The 22,644-nt window shown below is 34.5% G+C and overlaps 2 protein-coding genes across 3 annotated transcripts; both read left to right on the top strand.

Moving 5' to 3' along the window:
* Positions 1–4,091: 4,091 nt before the first annotated feature.
* Positions 4,092–13,248, top strand: LOC135838176 (protein yellow-like). Of its 2 annotated transcripts, none has more exons than XM_065353819.1 (7): positions 4,092–4,250; positions 5,656–5,892; positions 11,499–11,686; positions 11,776–11,899; positions 11,975–12,238; positions 12,336–12,619; positions 12,715–13,248. In XM_065353819.1, the coding sequence occupies exons 2-7, from the start codon at positions 5,679–5,681 to the stop codon at positions 13,099–13,101; spliced, it is 1,461 nt and encodes a 486-aa protein (XP_065209891.1). In that variant the 5' UTR covers positions 4,092–4,250; positions 5,656–5,678; the 3' UTR covers positions 13,102–13,248. The 2 variants fall into 2 exon arrangements, with proteins under 2 accessions (XP_065209891.1, XP_065209886.1); XM_065353814.1 differs by lacking the exon at positions 4,092–4,250 and adding an exon at positions 4,773–5,027.
* Positions 13,249–16,116: 2,868 nt separating this feature from the next.
* Positions 16,117–20,614, top strand: LOC135838242 (protein yellow-like). Its single transcript, XM_065353865.1, has 7 exons — positions 16,117–16,545; positions 18,564–18,818; positions 18,901–19,103; positions 19,366–19,489; positions 19,574–19,837; positions 19,921–20,204; positions 20,287–20,614. The coding sequence occupies exons 2-7, from the start codon at positions 18,605–18,607 to the stop codon at positions 20,470–20,472; spliced, it is 1,275 nt and encodes a 424-aa protein (XP_065209937.1). The 5' UTR covers positions 16,117–16,545; positions 18,564–18,604; the 3' UTR covers positions 20,473–20,614.
* The last annotated feature ends 2,030 nt before the right edge of the window (positions 20,615–22,644 follow it).

Raw genomic sequence — 22,644 nt, forward strand, 5'->3', positions numbered from 1 at the left:
AACTTACAATTTAGGGTCCACAATCCTCAATTTTGAACTCCAAACTTCTCATCGTTAAATCATTTTTGGAATCAAAAACGGTTGGTGTTTGGAATTGAAATACCTATGCGTGTTTTTAAAATTAAAAAAAAAACACCGTTAGCTTTGGGAGTAAAAAATTCTGAATTCTGGAGTCAGAAATTCTCAAGTTCAGAATCGAAAATTCAAAATTTAGAAATCAAAAATTCTCAATTTTGGAATTCAAAATTGTGATATCAAAAGTCCTCAATTTTGGCGAGTCAGAAATTCTTAATTTTGGAATCAAAAGGACTCAGTTTTGCAGTTTGAAATTCTCATTTATGGAATCGAAAATTCTCAGTTTTGAAATCAAAAATTTTCAATTTTGGAATTCAACATTTAAAATTTTGGTACTGAAAGTTCTCAATTATTTTAGAGTCATAAATTCTCAATCTTAAAATTCAAAATTCAAAATTTCGATATCAGAAGTCCTCAGTTTTAGCTAGTCAGAAATTCTCAATTTTGGAATCAAAATTTCTCAGGTTTGAAGTCAAAAATTCTCAGTTACAGTTTTAAAACCAAAAAGTTTCAGTTTTGGAATTAAAAATTCAAAGTTTTGATACCTAAAGTTCTCAATTTTAGAGTCAGAAATTCTCAATTTCGGAATTCAAAATTGTGATATCAAAATTCCTCAATTTTGACGAGTAAGAAATTCTTAATTTTGGAATCAAAAGGTCTCAGTTTTGCAGTCTGAAATTCTCATTTCTGGAATCGAAAATTCTCAGTTTTGAAATCAAAAATTTTCACTTTTGAAATCAAAAATTCTCAATTTCGGAATTCAAAATTCAAAATTTTGGTACTGAAAGTTCTAGTCATAAATTCTCAATCTTGAAATTCAAATTTCAAAATTTTGATATCAGAAGTCCTCAATTTTGGCGAGTCAGAAATTCTCAATTTTGGAATTAAAAGTTCTCAGGTTTGAAGTCAAAAATTCTCAGTTACGGTTTTAAAATCAAAAAGTTTCAGTTTTGGAATTGAAAATTCAGAGTTTTGATACCAAAAGTTCTCAATTTAAGAGTCAGAAATTCTCAATGTTGGAATCAAAGTTCTCAATGTTGGAATGAAAAATTCTCAATTTTGGATGAAAATTATGTACTTTGGATTCCAAATTTGCAATTTTGTTATTTGAGATCCTTCAGCTTTGTAAAATCAAAAACTTTTTGCTTTTTTGGAATTGAAAATTCTCAAGATTGGAATCGAAAATTATCAATTTTGAAATCAAAAATGGTGAATTTTGGATTCAAAATTATTGCAATTTCGTAATTTAAGTCTCAAGTTTTTTAAATCAAAATTGTCAGCTTTTTTAGAACAAAAAATTCTAATTTTTGCAGATAGAAATTCTCAATTTCGATATTATAAGTTCTTAATGTTGGAGTCAATTTTCAATTTTGGAGTAAAAAACTCTCAATTTTGGAATAAAAAATTCAAAATTTTTAAAAATCGAAAGTTCAAAATTTTGAAATTGAAAGTTCTGAATTTTGGAGTCAGAAATTCTCAATTTCAAAATCAGAAATGGTGAGCTTTGGATTCAAAATTTGCTTTTTTAAAATAAAAAATTATCAATTTATTAAAGTGAAAAATTTTCAATTTTGGAGTTGGAAATCCTCAAGTTTGGAATTTAAAATTGAAATCAAAAGCTCAATTTTGGAGTCAAAAATTCTCAATTTTGAAATGGGAAATTGCGAACGTTGGCTTCAAAATATACAATTTTGTAATTTAAATCTCGTGTTTTTGAAATCAAAAATTGTTTGCTTTTTTGGAATAAAAAATTCTCCATTTAGGACTAACAAATTCTCAATATCAGAGTGAAAACTTCTCAATGTTGTGGTCAGAAAGAAATTCTCAATTTCAAAGTGAAAAATAACTACTCGTTTTTGAAATGAAAAATTCTCAATTTTCGAGTCAGAAATTCTCAAGTTTGGAATTGAAAATTTCAAATTTTGTAATCAAGAGTTCTAAATGTTGGAATCGGAATTTCTTAATTTTTGAGTGAAAAATTCTCACTTTTGGAGTTGAAAATCCTCAAGTTTGGAATTGAAAATTCCAAATTGAGTTCTAAATTTTGAAGTCAGAAATTCTTAATTTTTTAGTGAAAAATTAAAAGTTTGAGAATCAAAAATTCTCAATTTCGAAATCAGAAAAAAATCGTTTGCTTTTTTAGAATAACAAATTCTCAATTTTGGACTAACAAATTCTTAATGTCAGAGTGATGAATTCTCAATTTTGAAGTGTCAAATTCTCAATTTTGGAGTCAGAAAGAAATTCTCAATTTTGTGGAATTTTCAAGTCAGAAATTCTCAAGTTTGGAATTATTAAAAATTCCAAATTTTGAAATCAGAAGGTTCTGAATGTTGGAATCAGAAATTCTCAATTTTTGAGTGAAAAATTCTCACTTTTGAAATCAAAAGTTATCAATGTTTGTAATTCAAGAATCACCAGTTTTTTGAATTCAAAAACTGTTTGCTTCTTTGGAATTGAAGATCCCAATTTCGGAGTAAGAAATGATGAATTTTGGAGCCATAAATTCTCAATTTTGGAATCAATCCAATTTTGGAGTCTGTAAAAATTCTCAATATTTTGGAATCGAAAATTCAAAATTTTAAAACATAAAAATTCTTGATTTTGGAATCAAAAATTCAAAATTTTGAAATCCAAAGTTTTTAATTATAGAGTCAAAATATTTCAATTCTAGAATCAAAAATTTTGAACTTTATGTTTATATCCAAAATTTGCAATTTTCTAATTTGAAAATCTCGAGTTTTTAAATTAAAAAACAGTTTGCTTTCTCGAAATGAAAGATTCTCAATTTTGGAGTTAGTAATCATCAATTTTTGGATTCAAAAGTTCACAATTTTGGAGCCAGAAATTCTTCATATTTTAAGATCAAAAATCAAAAATTGAAAAAAAAAATCTCGATTTTGAAATTAAAAATTCTCAATTTTTGCAATCAAAATCTTCGAATTGTTGAAATCAGAATTTCTTGATTTTCAAAAATCAACAATTTGCTTTTTAAAATCGAAAGTTTCCAATAAAAATTCTCAAATTTTTCTTAATTTCAATACATCCAAATTACATTAGAGTCTCCAACCGATTATTGCATTCCACAGTTCCTAAAAAATTTCACTAAAAGATCCCCATTAAAATAATTCAGCGCTTGCAAACTCGAATTAATCATTCTCGTGGCTATTTTGATCAACTCAGGCACACGATTATTCAATGTTTGCTGCATATTTTCAAAAATTAGCCAAAATTAAAAATAGGTACCAAAATGTTGCACGATGATTCATGATGGATTTTTAAAAATCTTTTCAATTATGTACTTCGACGTCGCGTCGATCAAATTTTTCCAAACTGGTTAAAGTACTCGTCATTTTCAACCCTGACAATACAAATACATTCCATTATAACCTACTTATTTCTCAAGTAGAGTTAATACACGTACTTATCTAAACTTCTACGATTAGTCACAGGGATTTCCCTACCTACGTCGCATTCGATAAATAATCATGCGAAGAACAACAAAATCACGTCAAGACTGGCCGCATAATTAGCACGTAAATCAATTAAGTACGTACACAAATAACCACGTGCGAAAACCACACCTCCATATTCTATAAAAATTGACCTACAACAAAAACCAACTCTTTCTGCGAAAAATCTAAAAATCCTCACATTTCCGGATTAGATTTCAAACTGGACAACAAATTTTCTACCCACATCCATCTCGCTGATCTCACCACAAATATAAACATTTTATCAGTACCTATTTTTCCAGCTTGAAAAATTATCATTCTCTTGTTCTATTTGTAGTATCACGCGATCGCGATATATCCACCAAATCTCACCTCAACTCGAATACCAATGAGCATACATTATTTAAAAAACATTAGCACTGGTTGCCAAGTTAATATGTACGATGAAGAAAACTTGAAAAACTCGTTATCTTAAGTACCCTATTAAATATACGTTAAACCAAAAAAAAAAAAAACAACACATCTACTGTGTGTGTCTTCTTCATTTTCAAGAAAAATTCAAGTTAACATCCACTATATGAGAAATCATAGGTATAGCATTCGGGGTATATTGGTTGTGAAATACCTCGACTGATAACTATAAATGTACATTGAGGTAAGTACTTGCAAAGTACGTACGTTTTTTTTGCTCATCACCGAAGTCATCGTATAATTGTTCAAGTAAGTACAAAAATTCATTTACATATTTAATTAAACCCAGTAAATAAAGCAATTTTTTAAAAATAAATTCTGTTTCGATCAAAATTAAATTCGATAATTTTTGATAAATTTTTTCATTTTTGAGAATTTGTTCCTATATTTTTTTCGTGCATTAATTACACCTATTTTGTAAAATCTCTCACGAACGTTTAAATCACTGTGCCCATCTAATTTTACCTACCTCGCAAGTTTCTAAAAATTAATTACCCATAATTATAAAAATAAAACATCTTAAGCCTGCTATATTTAAATCATTAATTTACACCGCAGAGTCGATCATCCTGTCATAGGTTGGTACAGGAATGAGAAAAAAATAAAACCACACAGGAGGGTGGAGGGTAAAAGGGGAATGACACGATGTAGAATTAGAATATTTCCTATTCGCGAGATGTTTTTGTTATTGTTTATTATTTTTACGTGTATAACGTGGGGAATTTCTGCTATTATTTTATTGATAAGTTAGGTAGCGTATTTAATATTTAGCTTCATGGAGATAAAACATGCCAACCGGTCATACCGGTCAAAGTGTGAAATATTTGTAGTAAACTTGAACTCGGTTCGATAAGTCTCAGATATAATTGGTATTATTTTAAGGTTCGTTCGGCAAAATTTTTTTTCACATCTTGGTGTATTCTTCTCATACTCGTTTGTCGAATTTGTGCCTGATAAGTATTTTATTTTTCAACGTGTAGTAGAAATAATATTATAAGCTGGAGCATCGATTGCTGATCATTTCTTGTGAGTACATTGCATTTTAATTTACCTAAAAATAGACCAAGACCATGCTGATGAAGATCTAATCGTTGTGATTGGATAATGTGTTTTTGGACAAATCGTGAATTTTTTTTCGGAGTCTGGGTATTAAAATATGTACCTAATAGACTTTGGTGAAATGATTTGATGTTTTTCTGGATAATTTGAAATATTTAGAACCACTGGACGTAATTTTTGGCAAAAAAAAGGCCCAATAGTTCATTTTTAAAAATAATACAAATCACAAATCACAATATTCTTACCAATCCTACAAACATGCTGTCGAGTTACAAGTGAACTGAGGCATGAGGAGAGAAAAGGGTCAATTTCTCAACCCCCCCCCCATATTTTTTTGAGAAATCACAAAAGCTTCGAGAATTTATTAAAAAAATACATTCTTCTCAAATTTTTCCATTTCCACACAGTTTTGATAAAGATAAAAATTAAAGATTGACGTAAAATGCCAATCAGTACCTTCCTACTTTTTGAACAGATATGAAGGAAAAAAACAACCAGCTACTTTATATCTTATCATTCGCAATCGCAAATACGCTAATTATAGGCCAATTAAAATGAGTACCTAATTAGTTTGGTATCTACGTAAATGTTGCAGATTAAAAACAGCAATTCGAGAAGATGCGAGAGTTGAAAGTACTTTCGTACGTATTGATATTCTTATCAATAGTTTATCAATCTCAACAAAGTGTTAACGATGCGATCATCGAAGTTTTGCACCATTGGACCTATCCGGATTATTTATACCCGAGTCAGCAAGCACGAACTGTAGCAACGAACCAACAGCTCTTCATTCCGGAGAATGTAGCTATTTTGGATACGGATTATTATTTTTGTAAGAATCGATCGAATTTTTCTCATTTATTGTAGTACCTAATAGTATATGAAATAGAGCCTCAAAATTCATTTAAAGCCTTACGAAGAATGAAAATTAATTTAAAGCAAGATTTGTACTCATTCAAAAATGAAAAACCAAACGAAGAGTAATTTTTTAAGCATCAATTTTGAAAATTTTCACGGCTCCGGTTTCAAATTTTGAAAAAAATCATATTCCAAAACACTTTAATCGAAATTTCAGCAGCCTAAATCAATGTTTTGCTCAATTTTTGGAAATTTAACAATCCTTGATTGGTTTTTAAATGAAATTTAATAAAATTTGTACTACAAATTAGAGTCGGTTGTTTTTCAACTTTTTTTGAATTTCGATATAGGTACCCTGATTAAAAATTATGGCCAAATAACCTCAATCAGGTGCAGAAAAAATTTCAAATTTTCTGGTCAGAGTTTGACACCCTCTCCCCTCCCTGTCGTCTCGACCTCAGTTTTCAAAATTTGAACAATTTTCAATTCTTTCAATTTTTTTTTTGACTTTTTTTTTAAGTTCAAGTCGTCTTTTGACATCTCAAGTAGGTACTTCAATATGATCGCTTTTAGGCCATTACAAAAGTTCAAAGTTCATTTTGGAGTTCCTGAAATATTCGTCTTTTCCTTCGAAATATGACAACTACTTTGGATAACTAAAATCAATTTTTTTTCTCTACCCAAACAAAATTTTGCAATAAGAATTGAATTTTTCATCTCATTGAGCAAGAATTTGTACATTCTTACTCGTATTTTTGACTCCCCCCCCCCCATCTTCCTTCCTCTCTGAATGTACTGAAGGCTTCAAAACTGTTTAAATAAACGTCTCGAAATCGTTTTGAATATGAAGTTGAGGAGGAAAGGAGAGGGGGTAAAAAGGTAGGTATGTTGCACTCGCGAAATTTCAGCTTCTCCAACTCCATTAGGTAAAATATTGTGGATTTTTTGCCAGTTTTGGAGCCAATTTTAATTTTCAAAAATTATCCAAAGCTGAATAAGCATCAAAAATGAACTTTAGCTTCTGAAATTCTGGCCTGTGAGTATTTTTTCATCTTTCGATAGGAACAATTTGTCTGCTTCAAAAAATTTTCTTCTAATTGAGATACCTCAATATTGCGAGAGCAAATGCAATTTGTTCTTTAATGAATCACCATGTAAACACGATTCTTCAGAATAATGAATTACGCCAGAAAAATAAATCACAACATGGTATTAGATGTTCGATGTATTTTTTCAAAATGGCGAGAGCAAATACAATTTATTCTTTAATGAATCACAATGTAAACAATATTCTTCAGAACGATGAATAGTTCATCAGAAAAATAAATCACAACATACTTAGTATTAGATCTTCGATGTATTTTTTCAACGATTCATTTTTCGTCGAACCTCATGAAAACTTGAAAAGCGAGCAAAAAAAGAAGAGAGATGGACAATTCTGATGACGTTATTTTATCGATAAGAACTTGAGAAATAAATTTGTGAAATCAAAAACGACCTTTTTCGCACCCCGAACATCCAAAACCAATTGATGTTCATCTCATCTACAAGTACATATATTTAAAAAGTCTTCTTTTTGTTCAAAATTGCCAAACAAAAGCCCTGTTTTCCCTAAACTTTGTAGCCAAATTTCAATGTTTGGAAAAGTTGCGTCAAAAAACGTCAATTTTTGAAGAAAAAATTTCAAAAAATGTCAATTTTTAGCAAAATAGTCAAAATGTCCATTTTTGGCACAATAGTCAAAAAGCGTTCATTTTTGGTAAAATTGTCAAAAAAAGGTAAATTTTCGCTGAAATTGTCGACAGTCCTGTTCTTGTCAAGATTGCCCAAAAAATCGTGTTTTTGCCAAAATGGTCAAAAAATTCCCATTTTTTTGTCAAAATTGTCACAGAGTTTCAATTTTTGGCGAGCAGTGGAAAAATCGTACGACGCGACGTAGTGTTTGAAAGATTTCTGAGGATGCTGAGTTCGAATAGCAGCTTGGTTTTTTGATCTGGACCTCCCAACCCCCATCATCGACACCTCAATTTGGTCCTTCGTCTTCGTCATTAACTCCCCAGACCCAATTAGCTACTGCCAACTTTCTCTATCTTCAGCTTCTCTGGTGCACTCTCTAAGGGTGAGTCCAGTAGCCTTTTTTATCAGGTCCCTGTACCTTCTGGGTGATCTCCCTTGCGGCCACGCCACCTCTTTCCCTCTATGTGTCTTTGAACAGTCGTCAACTTCTCTAAGTTGTCTTGCAGCACTACATGTCTGAAATATCTCAGGATCCTTCTTCTTACAATGATGCTGAGTCTGTCCTTCACACCTATAGATCTTCCAGTATTGACCTATTTGTTCTTTTCTTGGTCCATGAGATTCTGAGCATTCCTCTATAGCAGTACGAATGCATCTATCCAGCTCTAATCTGTTTTCTTCACTGTTCATGTTTCTGAGGCATATAGGTAGGAATATTGAGAATACGAGCGTTATTACAATCTTTAGTTTTGTTCTCTTGACAATTCCATGGCTATTCCAGATTTGATTGAGTCTTCCTACTGCTGTTTTTGCAATTGATGCGCATCTTCTTATCTCATTTTCAGAACCTCCTTTGTTGGTTATTAGGGAACCTAGATATACAAATCTTTGTACCACTTCTATTCAATCTATCTCTTGCAGCTTAGGTTGGTTGTCATTTGCCCTATCTATGTATTATCATCATCTTGGTCTTTGATATGTTCACCTTCAGACCCCACCTGGCTATGTAAGCTAACTTGTTCAATCTTGCCCATGATCTCCTTCATGTCGTTGATGTTTTCAGCCAGTATTGTAGTGTCATCTACCCGCACAACAATTGTCGATGTCGACATTTACATCGACTACGTTTTTTTCCAACATAATGATGGAAAAGTGATCAATTAATCATTTAGTAGGAATGTTCTGTCCATACAAAAGCCCGGTAAATGAAAATTTTCAAAATTTTCTCATCATTTCTGATACCTTGACATGCCATCTCAACATGTAGATGTAAAAATCGATGCTCAAAATTTACATCTACAACTATGTCAACCAATTTTTCAGAATTAAAATTTCTGTTTTAGTGTTCAAAAGTTTAGTAAACATTCAAAAATATGATCTTGTTCAATGAGGAAAACTAATTTTTTAGGGCATTGATGAAATTATTCACTTTTCCACAGTTTGAAGTTGTAGATGATATGATGCTGATATTGTGGATGTATTTGTTGATGTTGAATTTCACATCAACATTAACATCGACATGTCAACATGAAAATGGATTAGTTTAGTACTCTTAGATAAAGTATTGCACCATCTTTGATATAAGGAATTTATGTTCAACTTTTTGACTATACAGACTTTTCATCCGTACTTCTTCCATTCTTTGGAAGTGGACTTTGAATTGATGCTATTTTCAGCATAAGCAATGGCCACATTAGAGGAAAACATTTTTGGAAAAAAAAATTAAAAATTTTTAAACTCAAATTTTATAACTTTAAGAAGCAGGAGGTCGACATAAATTTTGATGTGAATGTTGATCCATCCACATCCGTCACTTTTGGATGCCCCATGTCGATGTGAATTTCAACCCTGTGTCGAGCCAATTGTCGACACAAATGCAGATCAACATCAGTCAACAATTACATTGACAATTAGCTCGACACAGGGTCAAAATTCACATCAACATGTGGCATCCAAAAGTGACGGATATGGATGGGTCGACATTCACATTGAAATTAGCATCGTCGTTGTTTTACGGGTTGGTTATTAGGGATTCTAGATATTGTACATACCACTTCTATTCCATCTATCTCTTGCAGCTCAGGTAGGATGTCATTTACCCTATCCATTATCATCATCCTGGTCTTTGATTTTGTCGGCTTAAAGGCAACGGCGTGTATGTCCATTAAAAGAAGTACGATTTCATGCATCACTGATGAAGTTCGGATATGCTTGGAAGGGTTCATTGATTCCTGATTGAACATTGGTTAGCTTTGTGGATCTTCTGTGGTTCACTTTTACTGCACACATGATGCAAATTTTCCATTTCAGGGCATCCCAGAGTCTTAGGGCTCTCCTACAAAAGCGACAATGTTTAACGCGCAACTCACACAACTGGCAGAAGATGCTCTATCATTGGCTGGAATCTTCAATGTTCAATTCAATATAACGCATAACGTCCAACCAAAACAAATAATTTTGATTTGGTTGAGAGTTGAACGTTGTCGCTTATCAGTTATGAACAAAGATGATTTTTTTAAATGGACATACACGCCATTGCCTTTAAGTTGACGATTTGTTCACCTTCAGATCCCTGGGGCTATAGGCTAACTTGTTCAATCTTGCTGATGCTCTTCTTTGGCTTCATGTTGTTGATGTTTTCAGCCAATTTTGTAGTATCATCTGTGTATCTCAGATTCAATATTTTCCAGTTTCCTAGTGTAACTCCTTTCTTCCATCCATCTACAGCATCCCTCATTATCCATTCTCCATATGCATTGAATACTATTGGGCTAGAATAAGGATGGGTCCTTGCCTCACTCCTTTTCAGGTCTTGAAGTAGTCAGTCAGTTCCCCTTCTACTTTCACCTGTGCATTGTTGTTTTTGTACAGGTTCTTCATCAGGTCTATCAGGTGTTTTGGTACTCCCATTTTTCAGAGGTTTCCCCATAATATCTTCCACTTAACGTTGTCAATGGCTTTTTCATAATCAATGAAGCAGACGTAGATGGTTTTGTTGAATTCTCGAGCCTTTTCAATAATCTGATGAATGTTGAGGATTTGTTCTCTTGTTCCTCTTCCTGCGACAAAACCTGGCTGTTCTGGAGGTATTTGAGGAAGTATGAATGACTTGATGCGCTTGTGTATGATGTTTAGTAGTACCTTGCTGGCGTGAGGAAGTTGGTATCTACTAAAGATGAAAAAAAGATGATGCCTTGTGACATACCGTTTGTTGGATTTATGAGTCCGAATATCTACTTAGTTTTTTGATATAACCCTCCCAATGCTTACCACAGGTGCCCAATCAGGCCCAATGCAATCTGAAGATGAAAAAAAAATAATCACGTCCAATCAGGCCCAATGCAATCTGAAGATGAAAAAAAAATGATCACGTCATGTGACATATTGTTTGTTGGGATTTTTGAAGCACCAAGTCTAAATTTCAACTGAGTTTTTTGATCTGACCCTCCCAACCCCCACCACAGACATTCGAATTTGGTCCCAGAGTTTAAAAAAATGGTAATACCATGTGACATGTCGTTTTTCACGTTTTTGAAGGTGCTGAGTCCGAATATCCGCTTGGTTTTTTGATTTAATCCACCAGACTCCTAACACTTCCCCTTTTCATAATTTTTTTTTTCTGATAGGAGGTTACCTTTTCAATTTAAAAAGTAATATACTTTTCAAAGGACTTTTTTAGAAGTTAGCATTGGTCAGTGAAAACAATGGAATTTTTTTTTGGGGGGGGGGTGGTGTTCCAATTAAAACATAAACTACGCAATTTTAATCTTTTTTTTTTCTTATCACATTTTTCTGCATAAAAGCCTTTCCATTTTTATTAAATATTGATGAAATTTATTACAGCCAATGTAACATACACCAAGAGAGTTTTCGTCACAACGCCTCAATTCAGAAACGGAATACCAGCCACAGTTTCGGAAGTTTCGAGAGAACTCAATTCCAGAGGAGAATATTTACTCAGACCGTTCCCAAGCTGGGATGAAAGTGGTGCTGCTTCTTGCGATGCTGCCAGATCTGTTTATCGGATCCATGTAAGTTCACATCATTCATCAGATATCCATTTGAAGGGAGATTTTAAACTAATCAAAAACTAATCTTGCATCGTGTTTTCTACTGGCAGATCGACAAATGTGGCTTATTATGGGTTTTGGATACAGGAAGAATAAACACGTTTACTAATCCCAGCCGAGGATGTCCGCCAAAATTACTAATTTACGATTTGAGAAATGGAGACACTTTGTTATGTAAGTATCTAAGCATATGCCTACAACTCCTTAAATAATCAATCCCTGTGTACCACGATTTTGAAAATTTTACAGTAAGATACGAATTTCCCGCCGGCGTCATCAACGATAGAAGTAATTTGATCACATTGGTCACCGAATCGTACCGAGACGATTGCCAAGACAGTATCGCTTACATAGCCGACGTCAATGCTTATGGATTGGTTGTATTCGATTTACCCAACAGAAACAGCTGGAGAGTAGAACACAATTACATGTATCCATCTCAACACGCTGGTAACTTGAACGTAGCCGGAGTAACTTTTGATTTAATGGACGGATGTTTTGGATTAGCTCTAGGTTAGAATCATTATTCACAAAATATGTATCTACTCGAATACTAGATCACTTCAATTTTCTAATCTAAGTACCTATCGTCTTTTTTTCACGTCAATAGGACCAGGAGACGCATACAACCGAAGATTGTATTTCCACAGTTTGGCTAGTTTCCGAGAATCCTGGATACCTGTCGGTGTTTTGAAAAATACCACCATTGTACAAAACTCTGATTTGCTGCGAACGCAAATCGTACTAAGCGAAGAAGCTCGTACAGGGCAAAGTTCCCTCGAAGTGATGACCAACGACGGTATACTTTTATTCGCCGATTTACCCAAATTAGCCATTATGTGCTGGAACTCGAACACACCTTTCAAAAGACAAAACATACACGTTGCCTATCAAGTACGTAACTCTTACCTTTTTACCTTGCACTTAATCATTTGTAAAAAATTTCATTTCGATTAATTCCAATTTTCATGTTTTCCCCCTCGATGTAGCACGATGAAAATCTGCAATTCATCAGCGGAATGAAATTGAAAAGAGATACAGCTTTGGTGATCACCACATCCAGACTGCAGAACTACATCGCAGGTCGTTTAGTCTATCCGGATGTCAAATACCGTATGATTATCATCGACGACGTACATAACTTATTGAAAGGATCGCCGTGTAAAGATCCTTATTCATCATCGAGACCATCGGCTGGTGTACCATCGAACCGACCTAGACCTTCTGGACAAGGACAATATGATACCGATAACCGATATGAATCTGGATCATCTTCGAGTCAGCAAGGTCCTCCATCGAGAGTCAAGCCCCAAGGCAATGCGCCAGTATGGAGCAATAATAAATCGACGACTAAAACAAAGCCTTCTTCTTATTGAAACTTGAAAATGAATTTTTTCACACTGTAGGTTAATATTGTATGACGCGTAAATGTAATTGTATATACGGTTTATTGTCGCACGATACGATCAATTTAATGTAGGTAAAATTTGCATTTATGTAAAAATTAATATCAAACAACAACATTTTGCGTTTTTTGTTCTCGTTCGGTCGCTCATTGGTGTGATTTATAGGTTGCCTAGAGACGATGAGTTAAGGCGGTTAGTCTGGAATATGACAATTGAAATGGTTTCAAACCCTTCCGAGCAGTTCGACAAAATAAAGTCGGAAATTCTAAATTCACGCTGAACTTCTTTTAACACGTTATATTAATGGCGAGTTTAAGTGATTTTGGAGCTTCTAGCGACTTTTTAGAATTTTTTGAAGCCTCCTGTAGATTTTTGAAACTTCATTAAAATGGAATTAGAAAGCTGAAATTAACTTTGGAAACTAATTTCAATACTCTGTGAAGTCAACTGCAGGTGAATTTCAAGTCGTTTGGGAGTCTCCCGCGATCATTTGGAAACTACCTACTCAAAATTACAAGCAATTAAGTGCATTTTTCGATTTTTGGTGAATTTTTGAAAATCAACATTAAGGCCAAATATGAGAGAAAAAAAAACCAAAATTTTACCAAATTGAGCTAAAAAGCTGAAATTTGGGACATACCCTATTTTTGACATTTCGAACAGTTCTGGAGCTTCCAGCAGATTTCCGAAACTTGAAATGTCCACAAAAAATTTCGTCAAATGCAAATAGAAAGCCGAAATTGAGCATTAAGAAATCTGCTGGAGGCTCCAGTAATTTCAAAAAGTCGCTGGAGGCTCCAAAACGATTTGAAATTTGCCTACTACAGTCGACTTCATAACGTATTGAAATTAGTATAGGATAAATTTCGGCTTTCAAACAGAATTTGTACAAATTTTGTGGAAATTTCGAGTATCGAACATCTACTGGAGGCTCCAGAATTGCTCAAAAAGTCGCTAGAGGCGCCAAGATGACTTAAACCCATAAATAGTCGACTTCATAGCGTGTTCATGTTGGTGTGATCCATGAATTTCGGATTTCCAACTTCGTTTGATGTAATTTTGTGGAAATTTAAAGTTTCAAAAACCTACTGGAGGCTCCAAGAATTTTCAAAAAGTCGCTGGATGCTCCGAAATGACTTAAACTCACCAGCAGTCGACTTAATAGCGTGCTTAAGTTGGAGTGCAGCGTAAATGTCTGATTTCCCACTTCATTAGATGAAATTTTGTGGGAACTGTAAGTTCCAAAAAACACCTGGAGGCTCCAGAACTGTTCACAACAGTCTCAAACCATCTCTAGGAGATTTTTGGAACTTGAATTTCCACAAAATTTCATCAAATGCAGATGGAAAGCCGAAATTGAGCATTCAAAAATTGGCTGGAGGCTCCAGTAATATCAAAAAGTCACTGAAGGCTCCAACACGATTTGAAATCTACCTACAGTCGACTTCATAACGTATTACAATTAGTTTACATACAAGATAAATTTCCGCTTTCAAACCACATTTGATGAAATTTTGTGAAAATTTCAAGTTTCAAAAACCTACTGGAGGCTCCAAGAATTTTCAAAAAGTCGCTGGAGGCTCCAAAATGACTTAAACTCACCAGCAGACGACTTGATAGCGTGCTTAAGTTGGAGTGCAGCGTAAATTACTGATTTCCCAGTCCATTTGATGAAATTTTGTTGAATTTTCAAGTTCCAAGAAACTGCTGGGGGCTCCAGAACTGCTCACAACAATTTCAAACCGTTTCTGGCAGATTTTTGGAACTTTAAATTACCACAAAATTTCATCAAATGGAAATGGAAGCCAAAATTGAGCATTGAAAAATCTACTGGAGGCTCCAGTAATTTTCAAAAAGTTGCTGGAGGCTCCAAAACGACTTGAAATCTTCCTGATGCCGACTTCATAACGTATTGAAATTAATTTACAGAATAAATTTCGGCTTTCCAACTGCATTTGCAGAAATTTTGTGGAAATTTCAAGTTTCAAAAATCTATTGAAGGCCCTAAAAACTTTCAAAAAGTTGCTGGAGGCTCCAAAATTACTTAAACTCAGCAGTAGTCGACTTGATAACGTGTTTAAGTTGGACTGCTGGGTGAATTTCGGATTTCCAATTTCATTTGATGAAATATTGAGGAAATTTCAAGTTTCAAAAATCTGCTGGAGGCTCCAGAGCTGCTCAAAACGGCTGGAAAACGTTTCCAATCGACTTGGCAGGTCAAAAATAGGACATATTCCAAATTTCAGCTTTCTAGGTCAATTTGGGGTAATTTTGATGTTTTCCCCTCATTTTTGACCTAAATTTGATTTTCAAAAATTCACCAAAAATCGAATAACACACTTGAGCGCTCCAAATTTTGGCTGGTGATAAATTTTTGCATGCTCTTTCGATCTATCTTTGTCCAGTCCAAACAATTTCGTGCGAGTCCTTTTATTGAAAAGCAAAAGCTGTGATTTCGGCTAACCTGTCAATCGAAATGACCTTCATTTTTTTTTTTAGAAAGGCCGAATTTTTTTGGCAAATTGGCTTTAAAATGTTCATCTACAGGATGTCCCATTTAAGGAAAAAGTTGTCTCAGAGGATCGGGGAAGGGACGATTATTCCTATATTGTCATAATTATGTCAGACTAAGTTTTTTGAAATAAGTAATAAAATAAAACTGACTAAAATCAGCTGACACCTGTTCAAAACAAGTTCAAACTACTCGTACTCGTATCGCTTATTTTTTTCCTAGACAAAAGAAGTCAACTTGAATTTGATATCAAAAATTCTTTCAAACACACTGAAAATTGGAAAACACTTTTTAATGCGTTTTTTCGTGGATTTTAAAAAAGTGAATGGAAATTTTTATACTTACAAACTTTTTAAAAATCTAATAACATAATTTGTTTAAAATTATGTACATATAAAAGCGCTTTAAAGCTTGGAGTGGAAGGAAGGCGGGTGGGACTTTGTCTACCTGTACTGACATTATGATATGGCTTAGACCATTTACCAGTACGTAGAATTACTTACTACCTGCATGCTGGTGTGAAGTAGATATGATAAGACTTTCCAAGTTGTATTTGTCGTAGCGTAAATAGATACACTGGTACAGGTACCTAGTTTTAAATTCGTGTTTAATGTGAAATGTTGTCTCCCCTTCTCACTTCTGCTCAATTTGAATAGAATTTTTGTTTACATTTTCGGGTTTCATTCGTTTTCTTTAATCGGGAATGTTATTTTCGTGAGTTGAAAACGCGAAGGACAAAATCCCGATCACAATATCAACCGCGTATGCATAACGTTTGTTTTTATAATAGAATTTGAATTCTTGAAAAATACGACCTCGATCTCATACTGTGGAGGGACCATTACAAATAACCAAAACAACAAACTTTCATCAGATGTTTTTTAGAGGTCAAACACCTACAGGTAAGTTCAGAATAAGAGTCAGTTCTTTTTTTTTCAATTTGATTTCTTTGCACGAGAGCTACATGGTATGTTCGGCAACCTGGCTCCAATGACTTTACAAACAAACAAACAAACAAAAAACAGATTGAAGCATTTCCCACAATTTTATTTATCACCAGAAATTCGATAGGAACTCATGTCTTTTAAATTGAAAAATTAAGTTCGAAAAAATGACTTTGGATTAATAATACTTAAGTAAGTAATTGAAATTTGAAATCAGCAATTTCTCTGCAAAAGATGTTGAAAAACTTGATAATTTATTGAATCATTGAGATTAGGTGTTTCTACCTTCATTTTTTATATGATACAAAAAAATTTCTCCAGAGAATATCACAAAACTTTTGTCCATTTTTTAGAAACTTTTTTTCACTAGAACTTATAGGTTGAAATGCAGAGGCTTTCAATTTCAAATGGTGGGTGAACCCTTAAAAAATTGTGGGTTGGGAAAATTACCCCAGATGAATTTATTTGTTCCACATTCTCTAAAATCAAAAAAACCCATTGCTTTTACTTTAAGTTCCTCAAATAATTATGAAAAAGGAAAATCACCATCATTAGCCTCCAAACTTTCTCAAGTCTGGAAAAACAGAGTTTGTTTTTTTCAAATTTTTAAATTATAGCTCCGAAATTGGCAAGCTTTTGAAAACTGATCTATCCAAAAAAGCTCAACTTTGAACTCGACAAAACTTATTTCCGCCTTCAGAAAATTTGAGAGGCCAATGAGAAGCATTTGAGAGGCCAAATCAAAAAAAGGGATCTGATATTTGTATTCAGCGCTCCCCAAAAACCCAATAAAGCATAAGTACGTCATACGATTTTTTCAATTTTCAGAAAGTAATGAAATTAGTCAGAAAACTTTACAAAAAATGTGCGAAAATTCGATAATTTTTCTCTGGTTCAGGCACAAAAATGACGCTTTTTTAAAGGGGAGGAGGCCGTCTGGCTTCCGGTCTCTGGCCTTCTAAGGTCATTGGCCAGTCTGTCTGACGTCTTCTGAAGGCCGTCCAACTTCTAATCTGACTTCTGAAGGTCATTGACCTGTTCGTCTGGCTTTTGAAGGCCATCTGGTGTCCCTTCCTAAGGTCATTCCATGACATCTCTGTACAACTTTTGAAGACCTTCTGGTTTCCAGTCTGGCCTTCTGAGGTGATTGACCTGTCTATCTGGCTTTTGACGGCCATTGTAACATCTTGAGGTCATTAAACCCTTCATATGGCGTCCAGTTTGGCCTCCTAAGGTCACTGACCTATCTGTTTGATTTTAGAGGGCTGTCTGGTTTTCTCGCTGGCTTCTCAAGGTTATTAACCTGTCTATCTGGCTTCCTGTCTGGCCTCATGGGGGCCATTGACCTGTCTATCTGCCCTTTGAAGAACATCTGACGTCCATTATAGCCTCTTAAGGTCATTGATCTGTCTGTTTGATTTTTGAATACCATCTGGTTTTCTGACTGGCTTCCCAAGGTCATTGACCTCTTCATATGGCCTCCGAGCTGAGGTCATTGACCTGTCTGCTTGATTTTCGAGTACCGTCTGGTTTTCTGGCTGGCTTCTCAATGTCGTTGAACTGTCTAAATGACTTCCTGTCTGGCCTCATGGGGTCATTGAACTGTCTATCTGGCTTTTGAAGGCCGTCTGACGCCCATTCCAACCTATCAAGGTCTTTGACCTCTTTATATGTCGTCCAGTCTGGCCTCCGAAGGTCATTAACCCGTCTGTTTGATTTTCGAGTACCATCTGACTTTATGGCTGGCTTCTCAAGGTCAATGACCTGCCTATCTGGCTTCCTGTCTGACCTCCAAGGGTCATTGACCTGTCTTACTGGTTTTCGAGTGCTGTCTGGCCTTCAAAGGTCATTGAGCTGTCTGGCTGGCTTCTGAGAGTCATCTGGTTTCTCCAATATAATTTTTACAACCTTTTGATCTTTCAATTTCTTCTATCAATTAATTAATGCAATTTTGCCTTAATTGCGTTGTGTTTTAGATTAAGCCAAAGACTCATTTAGAACAAGAAAACAAGAGGAAATGCGAAAACTTGAAATATTCTCGTACATATTGATCATATTTTCGCTTTTTTGTGGTACTCATCAGACAGAAAAAGATGCAACGATTAAAATTTGGTACCAATGGACCTTTGTCCATTTTCAGTACCCCAATGGACAAACTCAAGCAGAAGCAGTAAAAAAACATCTCTACAAACGGGAAAATGTCGCCATCATAGATGCAGATTATTATTCTCGTAAGCACAAAAAATTTTACCTTTTGATTATCTCATCAATTCTTTACAACGCCATTCAAATTACTAAGATCCAAATTTACAGTCGATGAAAAATCTCCGAAAAGGGTCTTCATCACGACACCGCAGCTCAAAGATGGAATACCATTCACCATTTCGGAAGTTACCACAGAACTCGATGCTCGAGGAGAACATTTACTGAGACCATTTCCTAGCTTTGATGAATCAGCAGGGAGTAGCTCTGATCCTTCAACTTGCGAATTTGCAAAATCTGTGTTTCGAGTACATGTGAGTACTTCAAGTACGTACATTATACCTTCGTAAATGCAAAAATATTTCAGGAATGTTTTGACCAGTTTAATTTTCAATTTGATGAAGTTGTATTCAAGTACATACATAATTTCAACTGATCAAAAAAAATTTGAGCAGATAAAAAAATCAAAGGAGCATTTAATTCAAAAGTGGCGCCCAAAAAAAATTGAATTCGTAGCTTAGAAGTGATTTTGAGACACCAGAAATAACCTCTAGACATGTTACAATGTTCATATAGATTGATAAATGTGGCTTATTATGGGTTCTGGACTCGGGAAGAGTGAATGTTTTCGTCAATTCCACAAAAGTATGTCCTCCAAAATTGCTGATATACGATTTGAAAAATCACGATAAATTATTATGTAGGTAATTCACCATTATTTATGTACATTTGTGATTAGTATGGTAAAGTACATTTATCGCATTATGTTGTAAATTTTCTACAGTAAGATACGAATTTCCTGATGGTATTGTCATCGAAGGGAGTCTTCCAATCACTCTAGTGACCGAATCTTACAAATCGGATTGTACGGATAGTATCGCTTATATCGCAGACTGCAGCGCTCATGGACTAATTGTATTTGATTTAAAAAAGAGAAGCAGCTCGAGAGTAAAGCACAATTACTTTTGGCCGACGCAAACCTCTGGCACAGCGACCGTTGCTGGAACCACATTTGATCTTATGGACGGAGTATTTGGTCTAGCTTTGGGTAAAAATTGACCAAACTCATGCTAAATATGTAGCTCACTATTCACATCCTCGTACCTACTATTTCACGAATAATTTCAATAGGACCTGGAGACGCCAACACGCGAAAATTATACTTCCACAGTTACGCCAGTTTTCGAGAATCCTACGCTCTGGTCAGCGTTCTGAAAAATACCACCATTACTCAAAATCCTGATAAGATCAGAGACAAAATAAAGATCAGCGTCGAAGCTCGTTCTGGCCAATCCACTGTCGAAGTGATGACCAAAGGTGGAATACTTTTGTTCGCCGATATACCAGGATTATCGGTCAAGTGTTGGAATTCGAATACTCCTTTTGTAAAAGAAAATTTACACGTTGTTTATCAAGTACAGCACTACTCAGTCCTCACATTTACCAAATCGAGGATTGAAAACCTGTTCTTAATGATTTTCAATTTTTTTTCCACAGAGTTATGAAAATTTACAATTCATCAATGGGATGAAATTGAAGAACGATAAGGAATTGACGATCACTTCTTCTAAACTGCAGAATTATGCTATAGGTCATTCGAACGGTCCGGATGTCAAGTATCGGGTGATTTTTATCGACGATGTGCACAAACTACTCAAAGGATCGCCGTGTCTAAAATCATAAGTGATCAGCAAACCAAACCAGTTGATTCGACCACACCAAGATGTTTCCAATCTTGGATCTATTTTTAGAATTCAACTACAATTTTGATGCTGCATAGATTAGAAATTCATCGTTTTAAAAATATATCATGCAAGCACATGAATTATTGCTTTTAATAGGTGGAGGGGGGGGGGGTTCATCATCCTCAGTTTCAAGTACTAAATGCACTTCTCTTGATTTTCAGCGAATCTTAGAAAATCAAATATGGGTTGAAAAATGGAGGGAAAATCAAAATGTTGTCAAATTGACCTAAAAAAAAGGAGGCGAAAACCATGGCGTATCTAACAGATTTTTTTTGAAAAAATCATCACTTTTTACACCATGTTTTTTCAAGCAAATTTTTATAAAGCTCTCCACTCGACCCCCTTCCATCCTCCCATACACAAAAAAATTAACAAAATCAAATTTTTCACAGAAAAATTTTCAAAAAAATGAAAACTGGAAAAAAATTTGTATGCAAAGTAATTTTTAATTTCAATCAATTTTTTCAATAAATTGGAAGTTTTTGTTGCACGTTTGAATTTTTTCATTTTTTTACTTACTTTTTTGACTTAATTCACTACTTTTTCACTACTCTCTTTACCCATTTCAAAAATCACAACTTTTTCACTGATTTCACTACCTATTAGATACCCTGTATTTTGAAAAAAAATGACGCTGAAGTCAATTCGGACGGTTTTTAGACCACTTTTTAGAAAATTTGAAATTTCCCAAAATAATACCCGAAGGCTCCAGAACAGCCTAAAACCACCTCCAATCGACCCAGCATATTAAAAATGGGGTACTAAGTAAATTTCATTTCAACAACTCAATTGCATAAAATGTTGTGGAAATTTCAATTTTCAAAAATCTGCTTGGGTGCTCCAAAACGGCCACTCAAAATGGTTCAAAACCGTTTCCAATCCATTTGGAGAGTCGAAAACAGGGCACACACCAAATTTCACTCTCTTGCTCCATTTGGTAAAATTTTGATTTTTTTCCATTTTTCACCAGAGTTTAATTTTTTTTAAATTCATTAAGAATCAAAATCGTTTGTGAACTCAAAAATTTGATCAATTGTTTCCAAATTCGTACTTGGGAAATCAGATCACCTCGACTCAAACCTGATGGACAATTATTTCAGCTGATTTTCAAATTACGTGATTTTATAATTTTTTTTTTTTTGATTTCGTCATTGTCGTTTCCTTATAAGCGGTAGGCCTGTTGGCCTGTCTGCTGCGGTGTGGAACCCGTGAGTTTCCTCCTTGGTCTCCCTCTGCTTCTCTTCCCTGTTGGTGTATATTGAAGGACCTGTTTTGGTGATCTTGTTTCCTCCATCCTTTTGACATGATTTCTCCAATCTTTCCTATACTGTTTTATCTTCTTCATGACTGGCTTCACTCCGAGATCTGCTGTTATTTTCTCAGATGAGACTCTGTCTCTGAGAGTCACCCCTGCCGTTCTCCTCATGAACTTCATCTCTGCTGCCGTTATTCTTCTTTTATCAGATTTCTTCAGTGCCCATACCTCGCTTCCATAAGTCATCATTGGTATTGCTAGGGTATTGTACACCTTCAATCTTGTTTCTTTTCGCACCTTACTGCTTCTCAGGGTCCTATTTATCAGTCCTGTGACTCTCAGGAACTTTGCAATCTTTCCACCAACATCTACTTCTCCCTGGTATGATATCGTGTTTCCCAGGTACATATTTGAAATTATTGACCTGTTCGATGATTTTTCCATTTATTACAATCTTGCTTCTTACTGGCTCCTTTCCTTTGAAGGCCATTGTTTTTGTTTTCTCTGATGATATTCTCATATCATACTTTTCTGATGTCTTTGTTAAATTATACATTGATCTCTGTAAGTCATCTTCTGTTTCAGCTAGTACTGCTTGATCATCTGCAAATAATACTGTTGATATTTCTTGCCTTCTGTCTGTCTTGATTCCTTTTGGATTCATTTTCTGTCATTCTTTTACCATGTGATCCATATCAAATCAAATCAAATCAAATCAAGCTTTATTGTACAGGTGTTACAAATATAAACAATATAAATAACACTCGTGGCCCTAAGATAGGGCAAAAGCCTCCCCCAGCCTGCACCATTCTTTCCTGTCCTGGGCGATCTTTTGAAAATGGTCATGGGTCAGTA

The sequence above is a fragment of the Planococcus citri genome, chromosome 1, assembly GCF_950023065.1.
Source record: "Planococcus citri chromosome 1, ihPlaCitr1.1, whole genome shotgun sequence".
Classification (NCBI taxonomy): domain Eukaryota; kingdom Metazoa; phylum Arthropoda; class Insecta; order Hemiptera; family Pseudococcidae; genus Planococcus; species Planococcus citri.